This window comes from Stenella coeruleoalba (genome assembly GCF_951394435.1).
Source record: "Stenella coeruleoalba genome assembly, chromosome: 2".
Lineage (NCBI taxonomy): Eukaryota > Metazoa > Chordata > Mammalia > Artiodactyla > Delphinidae > Stenella > Stenella coeruleoalba.
Genome location: NC_137147.1, coordinates 84,689,645 through 84,710,407, shown reverse-complemented (window position 1 = coordinate 84,710,407; position 20,763 = coordinate 84,689,645). Strand labels below are relative to the sequence as shown.

Here is a 20,763-nt window from a genome sequence, read left to right as displayed (position 1 = left end):
GTGCTGCTGAGTCAACAGGCCTTATCCAGGACATGGTGGCTTCTAAGGTCATCAGAGCAGCCATTTCTTCTGCTCTGTGCCTCCAGCCACATGCCCAGGGAACAGAGGTAGTGAGGTGCATCATGGGAACCAGTCATCTCCCATGCCCCCCACACATCATGGTCCCTCCTGCAGCTACCTCCCAGTAGCCACACCCCACATCAATGTTAGGAGGAGGTGTAGAGGCCTGGGGCACCAGTGCTTGGAGAAGATTCTCGGGAAGCTAGGCCCTAAATTCACTCCACCTCCCTGTTCTCCCAACAGGTCTGGGCCCTGAAGCGAACCTGCAGGTGGCACCAAACCTCAGGGCTACAAGCGAGGACACCCTCAAGGGGACCAGGAGACCCAGCTATCAGACCCTTGGGACCAACATCTGGGATAGACGGTTAGGAGACAGGCCCCACCAAGGTCCGAGCTTGCTGAAGTCACGCCGTTAGCACTGGTCTGTCTTTGGCGCATCTGATCCCAGGTCTGGCCCACCCCTATCAGTCATGGGACAGGAAGCAGCCCTTTGCCTGAGTCCCTGGGTGAGGAAGACAGGGGTGCTGGCCGTCACTGCCTGCAAGTCACCTGGGCAGGGCCAGGGCTGCAGCAGCAAGACCCACCCCACAGGCTAAACTGGCCACCTCTCTGCTTGGAGAGAGTGGGCCGGAGTGGAGTAGACACTGCCATGAGCTCACAGCCTGCTCTTCAGGGGAAGCCCAAGCTGACTTGCCAGCTCTATAAGGTGCCTGGGGAGAGGTTTTGTTTCCTAAACCAGTCCTTGCCCTGGGTAACCAAGAGGTGGGATGACCTGTCCCTTCTCGGAAGCAATGACAGTAATCTCCGTAATGCCTCACGTTTGTACGCGCCTCTGTAATACATAAAACGCTCTACTTTCACTCTGTACAGCTACTCAAGGTAGCAAGGAAGGGAAAGGACACGCAGGTCACGGGGTTTTGGGTGCGTACACAAATCTGGCCCAGACTGCCCCACTTACCCCCGCTGCCACGTCATGGAGATGAGGCCCCAGCCCCTGTTTGTTTAAAACCCTCAACCTACCCCAGGGTGTCCATGGCAGGGGTGCTGGTGGCTTCAGTGCCACGTCTGGGTGGTGCTGGGCACCTTCGTGAGCCCCTCAGAGGGCTGGCGACCACAACTGGGCCGTCCAAACTGCCAGAGGCTCTGAACTTGGGGATGATGGTCTCCACCCCAACTCAACCGGAGCAGCAAGGCGGCCAAGAAGGGAGCCTGAAAAAGTCAGAGGCCGTGGGGCTGGGGCGTGGCATCCTCCCGCGCATCACTCGGCCCGGCGCTGCCTGCGCCGCCGCACGGCCTCACGCAGGGCCTCCAGCAGCTGTTCCTGGTTGTTGCAGATGTTGTAATGCGTCAGGCGGAGCAGCTTGTCCATGTCCTCCTGGCTGTAAGTCACCTTCATGTAGTGGTAGGGGGAGTCGGATGAAGACAGGTTCACCTCCCCGGCCTCCTGCGCCTCGGCCGTCCGCCGGACCCCTGTGGAGAGAGTGCAGGCTGGCCATGGGAGGCAACCTCACTGGGGATGGAGGGCGGGTTTGGGGTCACCTGGGTGGAGGATAGAGGAGGGCTCCAGAGGATGGTGGCTCACCTGGGGCTGAGTACTCCCGGAAAGAGGCGTTGACCAGCGGGAAGTGCAGCACAGCAGGGGCGTCAGGGTGGGCAGGGTCCGAGAAGAGGTGGCACTCCCGGGGCTGGCACTGCTCCTCGGGGCTGGGTGAGATGGACGGGAATGGGATGCCCTGCTCCTGGCAGAACCGATCCAGGATCTGCAGCTGCTGCAGGGTGGGCAGAAGAGGCATCAGCGGGATGGGCCCATGGACTCCCAGTGTCCTCCACGCTGGACTGACTGAACGTGGAGGTCTGCTAAGATGCGGGACTGAGCGCCCAGATGCCAAGCCAGACGCTAGTGGACCCACCAGGCCAGGCTTGGTCAATGTTCTAAACCTGGCAGCCCTTCTATGGCAGCCCCTTTGGTGTCAACGGAGCCGGGCTGCCAACAACTCCCAGGTCCTGCAACTGGGAGACAAAATCCTTCCCGGGACCAGCACAGAAACTCAAAGCAAGGAGTCCCAGGGGTTCAGGACCAAACAGGGTGCAGGTACGTTTAAAATAAAATACATTTTAAAACACTGCCAGCTTCCCATCACGCCAACTTCCTGAGCAGAGTAAGTGCTCCTGGGGGAGAGTTCACAGAATCCACAGCCTTTCATTCACAGCGTCGCTATCACGGCCCCTGAGTGTTTCCTGAGCACTCCAAAGCGGATCTCTCCAGCATCAGGAATGTCGGGCCAGCTGAGGCCAGGCCTGGCATTGCCCCCCCCCCAAGCCTGCCCGATGCCCACCTGAAAGGCTCCATGGAGGTTGTAATCCAGCGACAGGATGAGGTCCACGTCCCGTGTGGGCCGCAGGAGGGGTGGGCAGCTGGTGTTGACTAAGTAGCCAACATCCAACAGGCAAAGGAAGGGTTCTGCAGGTGTCAGCTGGCTGGGGAGGCCATCCAGTTTGGTGGCTGGAAAGGTGGGCGGGGGGAACCGGGTGGAGAGCAGCTGTCACGGGTGCTAAAGGCACCAGCCCTCCAGCCTAATGCCAGCTCCTTGCTGCTTCAGAAGGAGGCTCTGCCATCCGGCTCCTGCCCTCTCCTGCCAAAGCAGCACCTCAACTCCCAAGGCTCCACAGATGGGCCCTGACCCCAACGTAAGGAGAGGAAAAGGGGCTCCCGCTCCAAGCCAGGCAGAGAACTGAACTCAAACGAATTGGGGCCCAGGGATTGGACAGTGCAGATGTCTGGACCAGGGACCCAAGGCTCAGGTGGCCATGGGAAGAGTTTGGGGAGCTGGGAGCCGGGGAGAAAAGCAATACCTTTCCAGGCAGAGAAGTGAGGATGCTGGAAATAGTCCTTGTGGAAAGAGAGGCCACGGAGGAAATTGTGGGTGGCCTGGGCAAGTGGACGCCGTGTCAGAAGGTCAGTGAAGAACTCAGCTATCCTGCTGGCCACTGTGGGAGGCTCTTGTATATTCAGAAGGGGGACCTGCTCCTTGTCTGCAGTCAAGGACGGGGGAAACAGGGACCCTTTATTCCAGCCTCTGTGGACTCACAATGGAGGAGAGAGCCACCCCACGCTCCCCAAGTACAGCCCCACTGGCTGCCTCTCCCATCCTTCCCGGGGAAGAGCCCGGGCGCCTACCCAGGCTGGCCTGAGCCTGTGCCCAGCGGTCCCAGAACTGGCTGGGCTCGGAGGACCAATACAAGCTGTCCTGGAGGCTGGCTGCGTACACGTTGCTCCAGATGCCTGAGGAGGAGATCCGAGTGGGAGACAGTCCCCCACCTCACCACACCCAGACCCTTCCCCACAGCCCATCTGGGACCAGGAAACGTCTCAGTGACGGAGCTGGGACAGTCGAGCCCACCACCGCGCCCAGGCCCCTAGCTTCTCCCACCTCCCAGACCCGCTCACCTTCCAGGAAGCAGATGCGGGACTCAGGAAGCCGCTTTATCAGGCGCCCCATGAAGAACTCGGAGCCGAAGAGCTCAGAGGGGATGAAGGCGCCGTACTTGGGAAAGCCGACCTCGTAGGGGGAGAACTCACACCACTCTGTGAAGAGCCACACAGCCTCACCACGGGGCCCCACGTCGGGCAGCCTCGTGACCAGGAGGCTCAGCCTTGCTGCTGGCGCCCTGAGCGTGGGACCCACGGCCCTAGCCCCCATCCCAAAGCCTGAGTGACTCGGATAGGATGACAGGCTCTGGAAAGCACGGGACCTGGCCCAGAAAAGGGGGTGTGTTAACACCCACCTTCACACACAGGCCTGGCTACCCGTCACCCCAACAACTGTGAGAGCGCAGGTCACGGCTCTGGAGCTACTCACCCCCAAATTCAAAAGTAGTCAGGTTCCGTTCTTTCGTGTTGAGAGCACAGTAGATGGGCAGAGGGTTCTGGCCACGGCTCAGGGCCTCCCGCTGGTCTGAGAGTTTGTGGTCGTGAGGCTGAGGGAAGGTAGGGTGAGAAAGCCAGGGCTTCTTGGCGCCTTTCCCAGCCCCTGCGGCCCAGGGCCGCTCCCCATCTCTGGACCTCGCCCTGGCTTTGGCTGCCCCCCTCCCCACACCTCGTCATGCAACAGCGCCTCGTTGATGAGGGCCCACAGGGTGGTGAAGCAGGGCGGGTGGCCCAGGTGTGCACGCTCGGCCAGCTCCTGCTGGTACCGCCACAGCTGGCTGGGGGCCACCACGCCCAGCTTGCTCTTGGTCACCTGCGTCTTCAGTGACTCGATGGGCCCTGCCAGGTCCTTCTGAGACCACTCTGGGTCCTCATAGAGGTTGGCCAAAGCCCTGGGAAAAGCCAAAGCCAGGGGGATTGTCACTCAAGGACCCCCATCACATGCCTTGGGCTCTCTCTTCTGCTAGGACAATGGCCCAAAAGACACCTTCCAGCGTCCCCTTGAGCACCTTTCTCCCTGGCACGTGCATTCTCCCACCCCTTCCAGTTTGGTCAGAGAGGCCGGTGGAGTCTGAGAGCGCCTTACCACCACACCCTCCTATCACAGCCCAACTAGCCCCCCCCAGGCTCCTACACTCAAACTCACCAGGTGGAGCCCGAGGCCCCTGTGATGTAGGAGATGCAGTCCAAGAGGCCCAGCTCCTTCAGGCCCGCCAGCTGCCCATACAGGGAAGTCATGGCCCGGGTCCCACCACCAGTGGCCGCAACAGCTACCACTGGGACCTGGAAGAGAGAACAGCCAGGCTTGGAGAGGCCTTAGGGAAGGGGAAGGCTAAGCCACAGGTGGAAGAGGTAGCAAGCCAAGTGCCCACTCAGCTCACCCACAGCTAAGGCTAGTCAAGATCTGATCAGGGCTCTTGGGACCAGTTCTAGTCAGGTCTGCTGAGGAAGGTCTAGTCGGAAGTAGCCTTGCAAGGGTCAGGCTTGTCTGGTTTTTCAGAACTCCAAGAGAAATGGACAAGTTCCAAGCCTCATCTCCTCACCTCTAGCCCCTAAGGAGTCTGGGGATTGCTTTCTTGAAGCCCCAGGGCCACCTCTCTCCCTCTTTCTAGGAGAGGTGGAATCCCTAGGAGATGCCCCAGGCCTCACGCACCGCTCTGCATCTGATGTGATCAAGCTCCTGACAACAGCAAGGGAGAGGGAAGCAGAGCAGGGTCCAAGGCTGGCTCGGCACCAGTTCTAGTCTGGTTAGGGCACAACCAGTCCTAGCATCCAGCACTGAACCCGAGGACGCCCCCCAGTCCAGCCCAGTCCCCAGACCTCATCCTCCTGCAGGTCTCCATCCAGCTGCAGGGCCTGCTTCAGGGCCTTGGCCACCACCTGCTTCCTCCTGCTCAGGAAGGCCCGCTCCTCGGCACAGGGCCCGCAGTCCAGCCGCACTGCCAGCTCTCTCGGTCTGGGTGGGAAAGAAGGGACCGTGAGGCAGCTCCTGGCCTCATCGGAGAAAGAGAAGGGGGCCAGCCTGCCTGCCCCGGGAAGCCAGCCGCCACCCTTCTCTCCTCTCCTCTCCCCAACCCTCGCCCCAGCTCCTGTGTCCCCATTGACGTGTGATGTGTGGACGTGAGGGGGAGAAGGTGAACCCAGACCCTGGCGGGGACACACTTGGCGAAGCAGCACAGCGGATTCACAGGACCAGGAAAGCGGTGACTGAAGAGGCTCCAGGGGGGACCCAACGCCATCGATCCACTTCCTCCTCTCAGCCTCCCTCCCTCACTCACCCAAAAATGACTCTAAAGGGGACAGGAATGGTGCTCCCACCTCTTCATGGTGGGGAGCTAGCCCCCCAAGCATGTGCAGGGCCAGTGTAGGCGGCTCCTCCCATCTCCTGAGGGTTAACTGAGGCCCCGAAGGGGCGCGACTGCACTCCTCTTGGTTTCCTTGCCCCCTCTGTGCCTCTAACCACTGTTCCACCTTCCATCTGCTTTTCCAGCCAAACATTTATCAAGGGCCTCCCAAGTGCCAGGCACTGGGCTAGACACACACCCCTCTGACTGAAGCAGGAATGCATGTAAAAAGTTAACAGGAAGAGCCTTCATCTGCCAAGGCTCCAGCACCTCAGGCCCCACCCTGGGAGCAAACCCCTGAGCATCTCAGGATTCACGGTGGCCGAGCCTGCTAGGGGCCGCCCCATGCCTGCTCATTCCTCCAGGCTGAGTGCCCGCTGCTGTCCCCCGTGACCTTTCCCAGTGCCAGCCGGCCTCTCACCCTTCTTCTTTTTTCAGCTCCACCTTCATCAGGGGCTCCTGAAAACCATGAAGCCTCCAGTCACAAAGATGGGACACCCCGTTTCCTTCAATCCAGCCTAAGCCACGTCCCATGACAGCCCCATGCTCCCTTGGGCCCCAGCCACCTCCACAGGGGCCAGGCCTCAGGCCTGAAGACAGGGATGCTCAGAGGACCCCTCTCCCCAGAGCCTGGCCTGGCATTTGTCCACAGCCTGGCCCAAGGACAGAAGCCACTAGAGAAGCAGGCCAGCCCTTCAAGGCCTGGGGCCTGGGCCCACCCCACCCGTGCACATCTGGCTTTCTTCCTCTGGGTGACCAGTACCTGGGATGTAGGGAAGACACGTCTCACCACCTGGTCAGAGGGCAGTGCCCTCAGAGGCACCTTTAGCTGCTCTTGGGGCTCATCCTGCAGGAAGGATGAAGAGGACCTAAGAATCTCCACCCTTCCATTCCAGCAAAGCCTCACCAATTGCCCCAGGAGTGACAGAGAAGTAGCCAGAAGGGGGACAGGAGGCTGAGGTCAACCCCACACTTCCCAGGATGCCTGACACTGCCAGGGAGTGATGGGGAGGGGGCTCGGGGTGAGCAGAGGAACAGGCTGGCAGGAGGTGCCAAGGGAAGCAGGGTGGAGGGCTCTGCGGGCCTCAGCACCCGGGACGTCCCAGTACCTGCAGGTGAACACTCAGCTCCTGCTCCCAGCAGGCCGGCCAATGGAAGCGGAAGGAGCCGGCGCCCACGGAGGCCTCCTGCGGACCCTCACAGGACCCAGGAACCACGAGCTGAACTCTGCCCTCCAACCCTGGAAAGAGGAACCAGGGCAGAGAGGCTCGGAATGGGATCTCAGCCCACAGAGGCCCCTGTCTTGCCTAAGGGGCCTGGGGGACGGGGCACCTCCCCCCCCACTGAGATGGAGGTCTGGCTCAGACCTAGGCTGGGAGATGGGGTCCCACCACAGCCCCTCTGAGGACTAAAGGGAAAAGCCCCAGCATGGATTCATCCCCTCACTCCTGCTCCTGGCTGAGAGCTGGGGGCAGCTAGTGCAAGGTTCCCTCCAGGGTCCTCTTAGAAAGGGGAAGACAAGGGCTGAGAGACGGCAGCTATCCCAGTGGTTCGGGGACTCACCCTGCTGGCCCCCAGCCTTCTCCAGTCGAACACACAAGCAGGAGAGCTCCCGGGCCTAGGTCATTAAGAGAGCCCCTCAGACTCGAGCCCCTCCCCTGCTGGAGATGCCACCCTCCCGACACCCTGGTTCTTGCTCCTCAGCACCTTTTTACCTTGGCCCTGAGTCACCAAACATTTGCTTGGGGTTGTAGCCTCTGGAACTAAAATAAAATCCCAGCCGCTCCCACGCCCAGCAACAGCGCTACCCGACCCCCGTGGTGGGCCCAAGCTTCAGGCCCAGGGAGAAGGGTGAGCACAGGGCACGAGGGAGGGGTTCCAGACTCACCACCAGGATGCCATTACTGACGAGGCGCTCAGCACAGTCGGTCCTGGAAAGAGCCCCCAGTGACCCTTACCGAGAATCCAGGTTCCCATCCCCCAAGGAGGTCTGGGCTTTCCTCCTCCACCCCTGATGCCTCCCAGAGAAGGGTGTCAGCTCTGGGTGCGCTGGGCTCTCTCCTTCCCAGAAGGAATCACTCCCACCCGGGAAGTACCCCATGGCCCGACTTACAGATTCTGCAGCCGAAATTCAACTTCCAGCTGCTCCTTGCCCTGTAGAGAGAAAGAAGCAAGTTAGAAACAGTGAGGAGTACATGTGTGTGTAGGCCCCAACCCAGACACCTGGGCAGCTGCGGTCCCAGTGGTGAGGAGAGCCACTGTCCACCTTCCCTGGACTGCTCCAAGAAAGCTGCCCTTGGCTCAGGGGACAAGACAGAGGGTCGGGGACAGGACCGCTCTTTGGTGGACAGTAGCTCCTCGCTGACAGAGGCCTCTGGGATGCCAGGGAAGCCTGGACCACTCACTGGAGAAGAAAGCCATGTACCTGACCACCCTCCAAAGCATCCCCTCCCCACAGCTGAAGCCCTCCGCTGCCTGCACACAGCCTTGCCTGAGGGTTCAGTGAGAAGCTCTCACGCCGGGACTCCCCAGCCCGCAAAGTCCCCACGTCAAACAGCACCAACAACAGAGGGTCATCCTTGGTCAGAAGGTCCTGGTCAAAGACTTTGAACTGCACGATGTTCTGAAAGGGGAACAGAGTAAGGGGGCTGCAGGAAGAAGGGGTGGGACAGGGGTGGGTCAGGGAGCAGGGCCAGGCTGATGCCTGCCCACCTTGAGCTGGGTGTGGATTCGGAAATGAAAGCTCTGATTCCAGATGGGGTTTCTGCTGTTCTTGACCACGCGCGTCTGGAGCTGGTGGCTGGAGGCCGAGGGCAGCCACAGAGTCACGTAGCAGTCAGAGGGGGTCACTGTGGGAAGGAAGAAGGAGCACCTGGTGCTGGCCAAGAGCCCTTCCCAGCCCAGCTGCCCAGAGCCCACGTCCTTCCATCACAGGCAGCCCCAGGAGACCTAGAGACCCAGGGAATGGGGTTGGGTCGGGAGGCAGGAGGTGCAGGCCTGACCTCGACGTTCCATCCACTACCTCCTCTCAGCACCCTCTCTGGGACCCGCCGCACGCCCAGCCCTACTTGCATCTCTTCCCACTGTCCTGCCCCACTCTGAAGCCAGCTGCAGAACCACTGCCCTCTCTGGGCCCAGCACTCACATAGGTCCTTGGAGGGCAGGTCACGGGCCTGCAGGACATGAATGGTGAGCAAGCAGGTCCCAGGCACCTTTGCCTGCAGAGGAGAGAGAGAAACAGGCTTACTACAGGCTGATGGGCCCAAAGGGGAGGCTGGGGTGACACCTTGAGGCCTAGTCCTGAACCAAAAGGACCAGCCCTGCCCAGCCACAGGCCTGTCCTCCACCCACCAGAGTCCTGAGCCAGAAGGCGGCTGTAGTATCTCCTGATGACGCCTGCCTACACTTACACAACATGCTGCACCGGTTCTGGTCCAAGGGCTTCATGTAGATTAACTCGATTTAATCATACAACCACCCTATGCATGAGAACTACTTATTATGACCAACCCCACAAGGAAACAGAGGCACAGAAAGGCTAAGTAGTTACTTGCCCAAGACCCAGGGCCAGGATTGGAGCAGGCTAGCTCGACTTGTGCTCTCCACTCTCACACCTACCTGCTTCCTTACTCTTTCCACCCCACAACCCTGGCTCCCCTTTACTAAGCAGTCTTGAGGCTGGTCTTGGGTGGCAGAGGGGACCCCTGGGCAGCAAAGGGGGTGTGGATAGAAGGGCCCTGATGGAACGGAGTCCAGGGGCAAAGCTGGAAAAGCTCACCCATCATGCCCTAAGCAACTGAGAACACAGGAGCGGCCACTTCCTCTGGGGCCCCAGGACGGCAGCTGGGAACCTGAGTTCTCAGGGCCCAAATCCATGGTGCCAGGGAGCTCTGCCTAGAGCCCATTTCTAGGGCAGGAAAAACACAGAATGATCCTGCTTCCCAAGACCCTGCCTTTTCCCTGGCTTCTGCTCCCTGGCCCTGTCCAAGGCCGGCAAACAGCTGGAGAAGCCCATAGCTCCCGCAAGAAACAGCATTAACCAGACCCCACAGGGACCAGTGCCCTAGCAGGTCTTACCAGAGCCATGAGGCAGAGAGTCCTTGGGAGGAAGGAATGGCGGGCAGCACCTGCAGGACTGAGGACTGTCAGCTTTCTCACCGAGAGCCAGGGATGTCCCAGGAGGCCTCGAGCTCCTCCCTGGTTCCTGCCCACTGCTTCAGCTCCACCCAAGCCCCACACCCACTCCTGGACCAGCCGCCCGTCCAGGAGATGAGACACCTTAAGCCCACACAGAGCCAATGACACCCTCGTGATGAGGGCTCAGCACCCCCACAGACCCATCCTCTCCAGCCACCGCCCGCTGGGCCCCACAGCCCTGCTCTCCCTGCCTGGACCTCGAGGAGGGGCCCCCAGGAGAGCTTGCCGTCAGCGGCTGAGCAAGAGGCCGCGGGGGTCTGGCTGGGGTTGCGGTTGAAGGGGCTGCTGAGGTCTGGAAGGCAGGGAGCGGGCCCCAGAGTGGCAGCAAACCCGCGAGCCGCGTCCCTAGCCCCAGGGCCTTCCACAGCCTCCTGGTGCCAATGTGACAGAACCGCCCGGTCTTCACTGAAGTGCTTGGCCAACCTGAGGGGAGCGCCCCGGGCCCCAGCGTGAGCCGGCAGGGCTGTGGCTTGTTCTGTGAAACAGCCCTTCAAAGCCACGTGCCGGGCTGCCTCCACCTTGGAGCTGGGTGCTGGGTGGCAGCCAGGGAAGGGGGCTCTTCCGTCCCCAGCGCCAGGTTGGGGCAAGGGGGCGGGGTGGGGACAGCGAGTGCAGAGACCCACGAGGGACAGGGGTTTCTGTCCCCTCCTATCTGTGCCTGCTGTGAGGGAAACAGGGGCAACCCTTAGGGAACAAGACCCCACCAGCTGCCGTGGAGCTGAAGGTGGAGAGCAAACAAGGCCAGAGCGAAGCTAGCGAGAGCTTTACAAGCTCTCCGTCAACGAGCTCCGTGCCACAGAGTGACAACAGGGCTGAGGTCGGCCTGCTTGCCCCAGAGAGGCTGTGACAGCGGCCGGGGACAGAGGTCTCGGCTGCAGAGATCTCCTCAGGCCCCGGCCTGGACCCAGCCCTCACCCCCAAGCAGGGTCACCCTGAAATGTTTACCTGAACCTTCCAGCCCTCACCAGACCACAGAAGGCAACCATGAGGGAGCCTTAGCACATACGTGAATCATAGCCGCCTTTTATTGAACGCTTCCTCTGCGCCAGACCAGTGCCATCCTTACAGATACCAGCCCCAACACGCCATGAAGTAGGAACGATCGTTATCTGTTTTACAGACAGCACACTGAGGCTGTGAGGCAGTAACTCGCCCAAGGTCACGCGCTGGTGAGAGGGTGCCGCACCTGAACCCCACTCCTCTTCCAGAACAGGCTGCTGCCTCACCTGTGCACCAGCTGCCTGGGAGACCACACCCAGACCTGCCTGGCGCCTCCTGGTCCTCCCGATCCTCTGAAGCTGACCCTAAGCCCAGCTGGGCCAGCAGCCAGCACCTCTGACTCCAGATTGCCTCTCGAGGTGACTGGCTCAGGAGGGGCACGGCCTTTTCCGTAAGTCGTCCTTGGCGATGTTCACCAGGGCTCGGTCAGTTGAGGCCTGAGGCCTTAGTGAGGGAGTCAAGCAGCTGGAAGTAACTGTACTTGAGGTCATACTCCATGTCGTACCAGAAATTCACTGTGGAGAGAATGGAGACCGGAGCACGAGGGTCCCCCTTCTAATCTAAGCTTCCCCACACACCCCCCCGGTGAGCTGGGCAGCCCCTCACCGGCCATGCAGCCATGGGACTGCTGGACGTGGTGGAACCACAGGGCGGGCAGATAGAGCATCTCGCCAGTCTGCACGGTGCAGTGAAGGGCCTGGGCCTGACTGTAACTGGGGTACTCGGCCAGATCTGGAGCCAAGGGGTCCAGTGGGATCCAAGGCACCTGGGAACACAACAGATTCCAGGGAGTAGGCCCAAAGCCCCCAGGCCCTCCAGCTCTGTCCCTGGAGGTAAACACCATGGGCCCTGCCCTGCTTGGCACCGGGAGGCCCAGACGTAGGGATTCTCCAGAGCAAAGCACCACCTCCCCATCTCTTTTGTGCCTGTTCCTCAGAGCCCAGGTTCCTTGCCTCCCCGCTCCCGGGGCCCAGGAACAAAGCAGACACCTTCTCCATGGCCTCTTCATCCACCATCTTGAATGAGCCCTCTTCGGTTAGCTGGTAGGTTGCCGGTGTGTACAGCTCTGAAGCCAGAGGGAGAAAGCTATGGGCACCCTCAAAGAGCCTGGAGCTTGCCCACCACTCCCACTTGTTCCCTGGGTGCAGGGGCAAGAGGGCCAGGAGTCCTAGTGCAGCGGAGACGCTGTGTCCACACCTCAGGCCTGGGGTCCAGCCCGCCCAGGGCTACCCACTGCCCTCCCTCTACTTTGGGCCACCTGCTCCCCGGCCCCTCCAGGCTGCATCCCCTACCATAGGGGATGAAGGGCCGGTCGCTGGGTGGATGCAGCAGGAAGTGTTTCTCTCCCGAGACCACACAGTAGAGGTTCTCATAGTGGTCCTTATGCACTGCCGACACAGAGGGCCCAGTGGGCAGGGTTAGGAGGGGGCAGACACTCGCACTTGGGGCCCTGCACCCCAAGACAGCTTACAGTGTGACAGAAGAGCAGACAAGGTCAGAGGAAGCTCGGGGGATGCCAAGGAGAGGAGTCTGGCAGGCATTCAGGCATCTCAGATCTCTGCCTGCCAGGGACTTGACACCAGGAGGGGAATTCACACAAACAGGGTTCTTCTGAGTCTACCCCTGACTTAGCTGGCCTTCAGTGCTTTCTAGGGACCTACAAGAAACAGGGTCCCCCGCGTCCAGTGCCGCGGCACCTTCGCCCACCTGAGCTGCTGGGGAAGGCCCTCTGTTATGCCTGAGCCCCAGAATCCCAGGAGAAATCGTAGAGATCAATCAGTCCGACTTCCCTGCAGGCCAGCCTTCCACTCTCCGCCTTGCCTTCGCTCCCCACAACCTCCTCCCCACCTTTGTATTCCCGACACCTACATGATGTCACTGCAGCTGCCTCCCCCAGCCAGAAGTTCACAGCATCAGGCATCTTTCCTGTGGGTCAGAGGAAAGAGGGCGAGTTAGGAGAGGCCAGGCTGGGAACTACCACCACACAGTGATGCTGGGCCAGGACCTGGGCGGGGAGCAGAGGGGCCCCAGGAAAACGGCAGGGAGAAGGGGCAGAGGTGGATGAGCATGGCGAGGGGCCTCTGTCTCCTGGAGAAGGAAGGGCAGCCATCTTCAGTAGTTCATCGAAATGAAGTCAAGGCCGAGGGAGCTGACCCCGTGGGGCCAGGAGTGTGGGCCGTCATCAGCAAGGGGAGAGGTGCAGCAAGCGGGGCTGGCTCCCACCTTCCCACTTCTTCCCTGCCCGGGCCCCACCTTCACTCACCCAGCGCCTCAGAGGCCCAGGGCACATGGGGCTCCAGATCAGGCAACAGCTGGGGCAGCTCGGTGAGGAGGTTGGAGCACTGCTTCTGCACGTAGAGGACCCCGGGGTGTTGTGCTCGGCCCTCCAGCACGTCCAGCACACAGCTCAGGGGCAGGCGGCGCTCGGCAGGCATCACAAACCGGTCCCCTCGCACGGCATCCGCGTAACCATCTGGGGTCACCGCCACACTCACCTCCGCGGAGCCTGCCGTGGCTCTAGAGGAATGGACATTCAGTCCAAGCCCAGACGCCCCAAGGCACCGCCCACACTCTGCACCCAGGGCAGCCCCCACCTGAGGTAGGGGAGGGACCACTTCTGGAGGGCTGGCCAGTGCTGCAGGGCATTTCGGATGATGCAGGGCCTGTTGGGGCAGACCCAGTCACGGTAGAAGTGGAGTGGACCCGGGGGCTTGTCCAGGTAGGGCACAGCAGGAGGCACGCTGAGCTCTGAGAAAAAGAGCGGGGGAAGGGGGTTGAGGCCAACAGTACCCAGTTGCTGCCCCACGGCCTGCATAAGAGATGCCCTCTCTGGGCAGTTCACTGTGTCACCAGGCAATGCCTATAGGTGACCAAGGGACCCTGGACAACCAGGAATAGAAGAATGAGGAGGGAAATTAAAAGGAGAAAGTGTGAAACACCCATAAACACACCAGGATGGGCCCTAAGAGTCCACAGGGCCACGGGCTGCTGCTCAGCACACAACCCAAACCCTCCAGGGGGCCACATCCGGCCCTGCACAGTGAACCCCTGGCTTTCCTACTCTGGAGTGGCCAACCTCCTGGCATCCATTAGGAAAGGCAGCCATGGAGGCAGTGTCGGGAGCTCCAGAATGAGTAGAGCTGAGGCCCCAAGGCCAACGCTTGTAATGGGTGGGCCAAGGTTCTGAAGAGCACCTAAAATGTGCTGAGGACTTGGCTGGGCCATCGTGGAGGTATTAAGGGATGATTTGAGCATCATCTCAAGAAGCTTACAACCTAACTGGAGAGACAGGCTGCCACACAAAACCATCGGAAGAAAAGTAAGGGCTGAACTGTCTTCTGGTCTTCCCGAACAGCATCACCATCCTCAGACACCCAGGGCTGCCATGTGTATTTGGGCAGATCGTGTGGTGCGCCACCTGTGCAGAGGTCAATAGTGGCCCTGTGTCACCCTTAACAGAAATCTCTTCTTATTTACTTATTTATTCATTTATATTTGGCTGCGTTGGGTCTTCGTTGCTACGCTCGGGCTTTCTCTAGTTGCAGTGAGTGGGAACTACTCTTTGTTGCGGTGCGCAGGCTTCTCATCCTGGTGGCTTCTCTTGTTGCAGGACCCGGGCTCTAGGCGCGCGGGCTTCAGTAGTTGTGGCTTGCGGGCTCAGTAGTGCAGGCTCAGTAGTTGTGGTGCACGGGCTTAGCTGCTCTGAGGCATGTGGGATCTTCCTGGACCAGGGCTCAAAGCCGTGTCCCCTGCATTGGCAGGCGGATTCTTAACCACTGCACCACCAGGGAAGCCCCCAAAATCTCTCCTTTTCAACTCTTTCTTCTCATTCCTGGTATCCTACTGATTACCTCTAAGTCCTGTTGATTCTACCACCTATGTCTCTCAAGCCACACACACCCCTTTCCTCTGCTGGTAACCACATTCAAAGTTAGCTCATTTGGGTCCTCAAATGTCACTTTGATGAGGCTTCCCTCTCTGGCCACCCTTTTTAATATTGTAACCTGCCCCCAACAATCTTTATACCCCTTCCCTTCTTATCATTTCTCACTATCTAACACTATATATTTTACTTATTCCATTTGTTTATCGATCTCTCTTGCTAGAATGTATGCTCCATGAGGGCAGGGATGCTTCTTAGTCACTGATGTACCCCCCCCAGGACCCAGCACACAGTAGGTGCTCAGTAAATATTTGCTTAATGGTTGAATATAAGTCTCCAAAATCTCCTGGCTGGATGATTGCTGCAGTGAACTAACTGGTTTCCTTGGCTTAATTCCACTCCTTCTCAAAGCATCCCCCACCCTGGCCCAGTCATCTTCCTAAAATACAATCTCATCTTGTCACACCTCTAGTAAAAAGTCCTTTGACGGCTTACCACTGCTCCTTACAAAATACAGTCAGCCTTGGCACACACATTCAAGACACTCCCGTGATGAGGCCCAACCTACTTTTCCAGGCTGGTTTCCTCCTGTCTGGTGCCTGCCCGTCAGCACACACTCTACTCAGGTGGTGCCAAACGTTGTTCCTGCTGCTCACTCACACTGGAATGCCTTCCTCCTGGCTTTTATACAGGGCATCGGCTTTGCTGTGTTATTTTCATCCTTGCGGTCTAGCCTGAATGTCTTGGTCCCCAGTGGGTGGTTACTACATCCTATCCCAACAGCCACTGCACTCATTTCCACCTCCGAGGTCACGCTCTCTCTCATGACCGCGTCTCCACACCGGTCATCTGGGCCTTGCCATCAGCTGGAAAGTGAAATGTCTTTAGATCAAAAATTGAAACTGAGTGGGAAGACCCTGGTGGTCCCCGGAAAACTGAAAAGGAAGTATGCTTCCTTCACTGGCTCAAGAGGCAAGATGGAATGTGCCAGGTAGATAAGGGAGCGAGGGCGAGGAACCTGCCAAAGGGCCTTCCCAGTCATGCCAGCCCATCTAAGCAGTCACCTGGTGGGGCTCAATAAATCTCCCTGTTATTCTTACTAGGAGTCTTAAAATAAGTGGACACTGCCTTTTGTGTTTTTTTTTTTAACCCTTTGTACTTTCTGTAATTACTTCAGTTTTACTTTTTCACCGTTTAATAGATTTCCTTTAGAGAATGGCCACTATTCCCTCCTGGGGCTTCCAAGTGAGAATTTCAAAAAGGATCCAAACAATTCCTCTGGTCCAACAATTCTTCTGCTAGGAATTTAACCAACAAAAACACACATGTGCACAAAGGCTCTGCTCCAGGCACACCAGCCTCCTCACTGATCCCTGAACACACCCGGCACACTGCCACCATAGGGCATCTGACCCACGTGCCCTCTCCTGGAAAGCTCTTGTCTCTCAGAGGTCTGCTCGGCTCCCCTGCTCCCCTCCTTCTTCAAGCCAGTGCTCAGATGTCGCCTTATCGAAGAGGCCTACCCTGACCTTTTCATTTCAACCTGTAACCTGCCCTCCACCCCACATCCCCAGCCTCCTCATTCTGCTTTACTTTTTTACCCCAAAGCACTTATCTTCTAACCCAATTTTTTCTACTATGTAATTTACTCATTTAGTGTGCCTATGGTTAATTGCCTCCTCACTTAAAATGTAAGCTCTACAAGGGTAGAGATTTGTTTTCTTTGCTGATGTATCCTAAACATACTGAATGGAGCCTGGCACACTGAAGAGCTTACTAAGTATTGGTTAAACATCGTTTAAAGTATTGGTTGCAGTATTGAAAACAATAGACTGGAAATGGCCTAAATGCCTACCAATAGTGGGCTGATTAAATAAATTACAGCATTAGTACACAGCAGAGGTGGAAAAGACTGAAGTAGAGTGATATGGAACGATTTTCAAGATACACAGTACAGAAGAGTGCGCTTAACAAGCTACCATTTGCATAAAAAGGGAGATATAACAGTCATAGATTTGTGTGTAGATATTAACAGAGTATTTCTGGAAGGATGCATACTGGAGCCTGGAATGGTAGGGAAGCTTACTTTACATTGTGTTGAGTCTGCTGGGGTTTTATTTTTTTTATTATTATTATTTTTTTTGCGGTATGCGGGCCTCTCACTGCTGTGGCCTCTCCCGTTGCGGAGCAACAGGCTCTGGACGCGCAGGCTCAGCGGCCATGGCTCACGGGCCCAGCCGCTCCGCGGCATGTGGGATCTTCCCGGACCGGGGCACGAACCCGCGTCCCCTGCATCGGCAGGCTGACTCTAAACCACCGCGCCACCAGGGAAGCCCCGAGTCTGCTGTTTTTTAAACCATGTGCTCATGTCACTATTCAGTGATAAGATACTGCTTAAAAATAGAAAGAAAAAAAGGAAGAGAATAAGAGAAAAATAAAAACCAAGCAGGGGGGCTTGAGAGGGAGAGGGAGAAACCTTAAAGATTTCACAACAGGGAAGGGTGGGAAGGGCAACAACAGAATGCCCCAAGTATTCGGTGCCGGCTGACGGTGGGAAACACAGAACGCCACCAGAGTAAAGACTGGGCCGGGTCTTGGGAATAATGTGAAGAGTCACCCCAAGAAGCCACGAAAGTGCGGGAACACGGAAGGGGGGGAGCTGAGGGCCCACCCAGGGGGCTGGGGAACGGGGCTGCGACACGCGCGATCAGAGAGGGGCCGGCCACCAGTCACGTGCACGAGGTTCCGCACCCCTTGAGGAAAAGAAACACGGTGCACTCTGGTGCCAGTAGCCCAGGAAGAACCAGGCGCACCCGGATCCGCGACCCGGTTCTCGGCAAGCCCAGGGCCCCTCCCGCATCTTGTAATTGCTCTGCGGTCGACGAGCCACCCCACTCACCCCTTGCCGCAGCCGGGAACTCCCGTAACTCCCTTCGCACAGCGTCCAAAGCCGCGTCCGCCATGATGACGCCGCCACCGCCCCTCCCTCCCTCTCTCCTTAAGACCTCGCCCCGGGCCCGAGGCCCCGCCCTTCCCTGCGGCCTCAAGCCCGGGCTCCCAGCCCTCCCCCACGCCTCGTCCTCCCCCACACTGCAGCTGAAGTCCGCAGCTTCCAACTGCCCACCCCCATACACCCCCAGGCGACCAGATTTCGTATCCATTCGGCGAGAAGCCGCGCCTCCTCTCGCCTGCCCCACTCGCTGGCAACCCAGGGTTAGCAAATGATTGTGTTTATTGACGAGTTCATACATCAGTACAAACGGACATGTTAAAAACAGCCTCTGCCCTGTGAGACCTGGGGAGGAGGGAAGCGCCATGGCCTGGACAAAGTATAAAAGTTATAAATAAGGGGCTTTCAAAACCGGGTCAGGGCAGATCTGAACGGGGGCGGCAGTCGCCGGTGGCCTCAGACATGCAGAAGGGGGCGGGCGCCGGCCACGAGACCCCCCACCCGCACGCTGGGCTGGGGGTAGGGGAAGGGCGGCCACCTTCTCACAAACCTTGGCAGCAGTGTAGCGCCTTTTCCTCATGAGGGACAGACTGGCTGAGGGTGGCCAAGAACCCAGCTCAGAGGGCCAGGCCTGAACCCCATTTGCGGTGGACTGCGGCTGGTGTGCGGGTTAGGGGTACGGTGGGAGTGGATTTCTAACTCTGACAAGGGCAGCTGCAGCCCTCCCGGGGCCCACTCTCAGCTGTGAGAGTTCTTGGGCCAGGATTTCTTTGCACGTTGGCCAAGCAGGTGGTGGTAGTAGAGAAGAGTGAGGGTGAAATAGGTTTCACCTGTTCAGGTGACTGATGCAAACAGAGCTGCACACCCTTCAGAATCTAATTTCTTGCTAAGCCTCCACCTACAGAGCCAGCAGAGCCCATAAAGAAATGGACTTCTGTGGCCTGGAGCTGTGGTAGAGCTGCCCTGACTTACCTGAGGCAGAGGAAGCAGTAGGGCCTAGAGACACATGTTCTTCACCCCAACTCTTCAAAAACTGCTTCACTACTTGGTCCTACTCTACTTGCCCACTGTGCCCTAGCTCCTTCCCTAAAACTGCCCTTCTAATTCTAATCTATCCCCTGACCTCTGCCACTTACCTGTCCCACCTGCCACCTTTCCAGTGTGTCTCTTGGCCCCTGCTGCAGTCCCATGTGCCTCCCTCTCTTCAACCTCCAGTACCCAGTACCCCTGGGTGCCAGCACTGCCTTCGAGGCCATCTCACATCAGCTAGGCTGTGGACACTAAGAATCCAGATTTCAGGCTTAGTGTGTTCCTTCCCTTTTCATCTTCTGTGATAAGAGCCAGGTTGGTGAAGCTAGGGTGGGATGTGAGAGAAAACCAGGTACCCATCAGCCAGCCAAGTGCCCTACCAATGAACACTCAATGTGTGTGTGTGTGTGTGTGTGTTGTGTGTGTGTATGTGTGTGTGTATGTGTATGTTTAGATTTCACCTGTGGCCAAGGTCCTTAGAAGGTGGGCCAGCGCCCTGTAAACTATGAGGGAAGTTCCAACACAGACTTCTGACTGAGCATCATTCAGGATGCAGGGAGAAGGTGGCCTCGGCTCCAGGAGCCTACTGGGGACCAGGGCTGGAGGACAGGGAAGGCCAAGGGGCTGAGGGAAGGAGGCCAGGGCTTCATGTTTGCCCAGCAGAGGGCTTTACTGTCCTGCAGCAACGTCCCACAGCTGGCTCCACAGTTCTGGCCAAGAGAGAGGGGGCACAGGAAGAGACGTGCTAGGGCTCTCTTGGAGGGGGAACGGGAGTGGAATGTGGCGGCTCGGGCCTTGATATCAACTCAAGCCTCCTGATGGCTGGGAGTGCTCCAGAGGGCCAGAGGGCTCTGCCTTTCTGAACTGCCAGCAAGTGGGGAAAACAACCCCTGCTCTGGCAGCCAGGGGAATGCAGCTGGTATTGGATTGGGCGGGGGGCGGGGGGGGGGGACGGGGGGGGAGTGGAGGTAGAGGTGAAGCTCCGTTGTTGGCTAAAGGGCATGGATACCAGATCACCTCTCACCTCTACCCCACTGAATACCCTGTGTGTGCTCCACCCCAGGGAGCTGATCCCTGCAGTAATTTCAAATGGCTTCTCAGAAGGGAGGGCCAGCCTTTCCCGATTTCCCCCAGATGAGGAAGGCTGCCCTCCTACTCCTCACAGCACCAAGATGACAAAGGCCCAAGATCTACCCCTGCGTGAGCCACTGGAGGGGCTGTGGAGGCAGGAGTTCCAAGAAAGTGAGGCAACAGTCAGGGAAATAAATTAATAAATACAGGGACCCCATGAGGAACAGCTGGGAAAGCTGCTTCCCCTCTGAGCACTGATCCCTGCTATCCACTCCAAGCAACACCACAGGTTTTGGTGAGTGGAGGAGGGGCTGCAGTTTGGAATCGAGGGAGCATTCACTTGGGACAGGCTTCTGGAACTCAGAGTCTGCGTTCCATGCGCCGCTCCACGGCTCGAAGCAGCAGCTCTGAGTATTGCTCCAGCAGGGCCTGTGTCTGCTCGGCGCCCGCGGTCCCAGGGCTCCCGCCTGGGCTGGACAACACGGCCCCGGCCAGGGCCTCTAGCTCCTGCCGCACGGAGGAGAAGGTGTTTCTGAGGAGCTGGGTGATGCGACTTTGCTCTGCTGAGGGTGTCTTGCAGCTGGCCACCTGCAACAGGACCCCGGAAGTGAGGGGGAGGAACAGTGGAGGGGACTGTCAATGGATATAGAAAAGGGAGGGGCCCTGCCGGTGTCCAGCCTGCCCCAAAGAAGGGACTGCATGCCCTGCTAGGTGTGGCTGCGAGTTGCACACTCCAAGACCAGCAAGTATGACCCGAGGCTAGGGGACGGAGGCAGACCCTGGGGGTGACTCTCAGGTCTGG

The 20,763-nt window shown here is 58.6% G+C and overlaps 4 protein-coding genes across 4 annotated transcripts in view; 1 reads left to right on the top strand and 3 right to left on the bottom strand.

Moving 5' to 3' along the window:
* Window positions 1-432, top strand: part of SPTBN5 (spectrin beta, non-erythrocytic 5) — a 45,709-nt gene extending 45,277 nt beyond the window's left edge. The window contains 1 exon segment of the mRNA XM_079913589.1: window positions 304-432. Within this exon segment, the coding sequence (XP_079769715.1) occupies window positions 304-316 (13 nt within the window). The 3' untranslated portion in view covers window positions 317-432.
* On the bottom strand, window positions 29-11,078 carry PLA2G4B (phospholipase A2 group IVB). The gene is made up of 21 exons (XM_079912405.1): window positions 11,036-11,078; window positions 9,910-9,959; window positions 8,978-9,050; window positions 8,545-8,681; window positions 8,324-8,455; window positions 7,946-7,986; window positions 7,721-7,763; window positions 7,396-7,450; window positions 6,942-7,072; window positions 6,596-6,679; window positions 6,254-6,291; window positions 5,309-5,444; window positions 4,635-4,771; window positions 4,158-4,380; window positions 3,921-4,038; window positions 3,509-3,646; window positions 3,239-3,343; window positions 2,914-3,093; window positions 2,397-2,563; window positions 1,643-1,829; window positions 29-1,530 (listed from the first exon to the last, which is right to left on the bottom strand). The coding sequence occupies exons 2-21, from the start codon at window positions 9,916-9,918 to the stop codon at window positions 1,319-1,321; spliced, it is 2,346 nt and encodes a 781-aa protein (XP_079768531.1). The 5' UTR covers window positions 9,919-9,959; window positions 11,036-11,078; the 3' UTR covers window positions 29-1,318.
* A 329-nt stretch (window positions 11,079-11,407) lies between these two features.
* On the bottom strand, window positions 11,408-17,874 carry JMJD7 (jumonji domain containing 7; the record flags this gene model as incomplete). The annotated part of the gene is made up of 8 exons (XM_079912409.1): window positions 11,408-11,543; window positions 11,635-11,794; window positions 12,018-12,094; window positions 12,321-12,416; window positions 12,898-12,954; window positions 13,292-13,545; window positions 13,623-13,776; window positions 17,811-17,874. The coding sequence occupies 8 exons, from the start codon at window positions 17,872-17,874 to the stop codon at window positions 11,455-11,457; spliced, it is 951 nt and encodes a 316-aa protein (XP_079768535.1). The 3' UTR covers window positions 11,408-11,454.
* Window positions 17,875-18,145: 271 nt separating this feature from the next.
* Window positions 18,146-20,763, bottom strand: part of MAPKBP1 (mitogen-activated protein kinase binding protein 1) — a 52,166-nt gene continuing 49,548 nt past the window's right edge. The window contains exon 31 of the mRNA XM_079914498.1: window positions 18,146-20,549. Coding sequence (XP_079770624.1) covers window positions 20,322-20,549 — 228 coding nt within the window. The 3' untranslated portion in view covers window positions 18,146-20,321. The remainder of the gene's footprint in view (window positions 20,550-20,763) is intronic.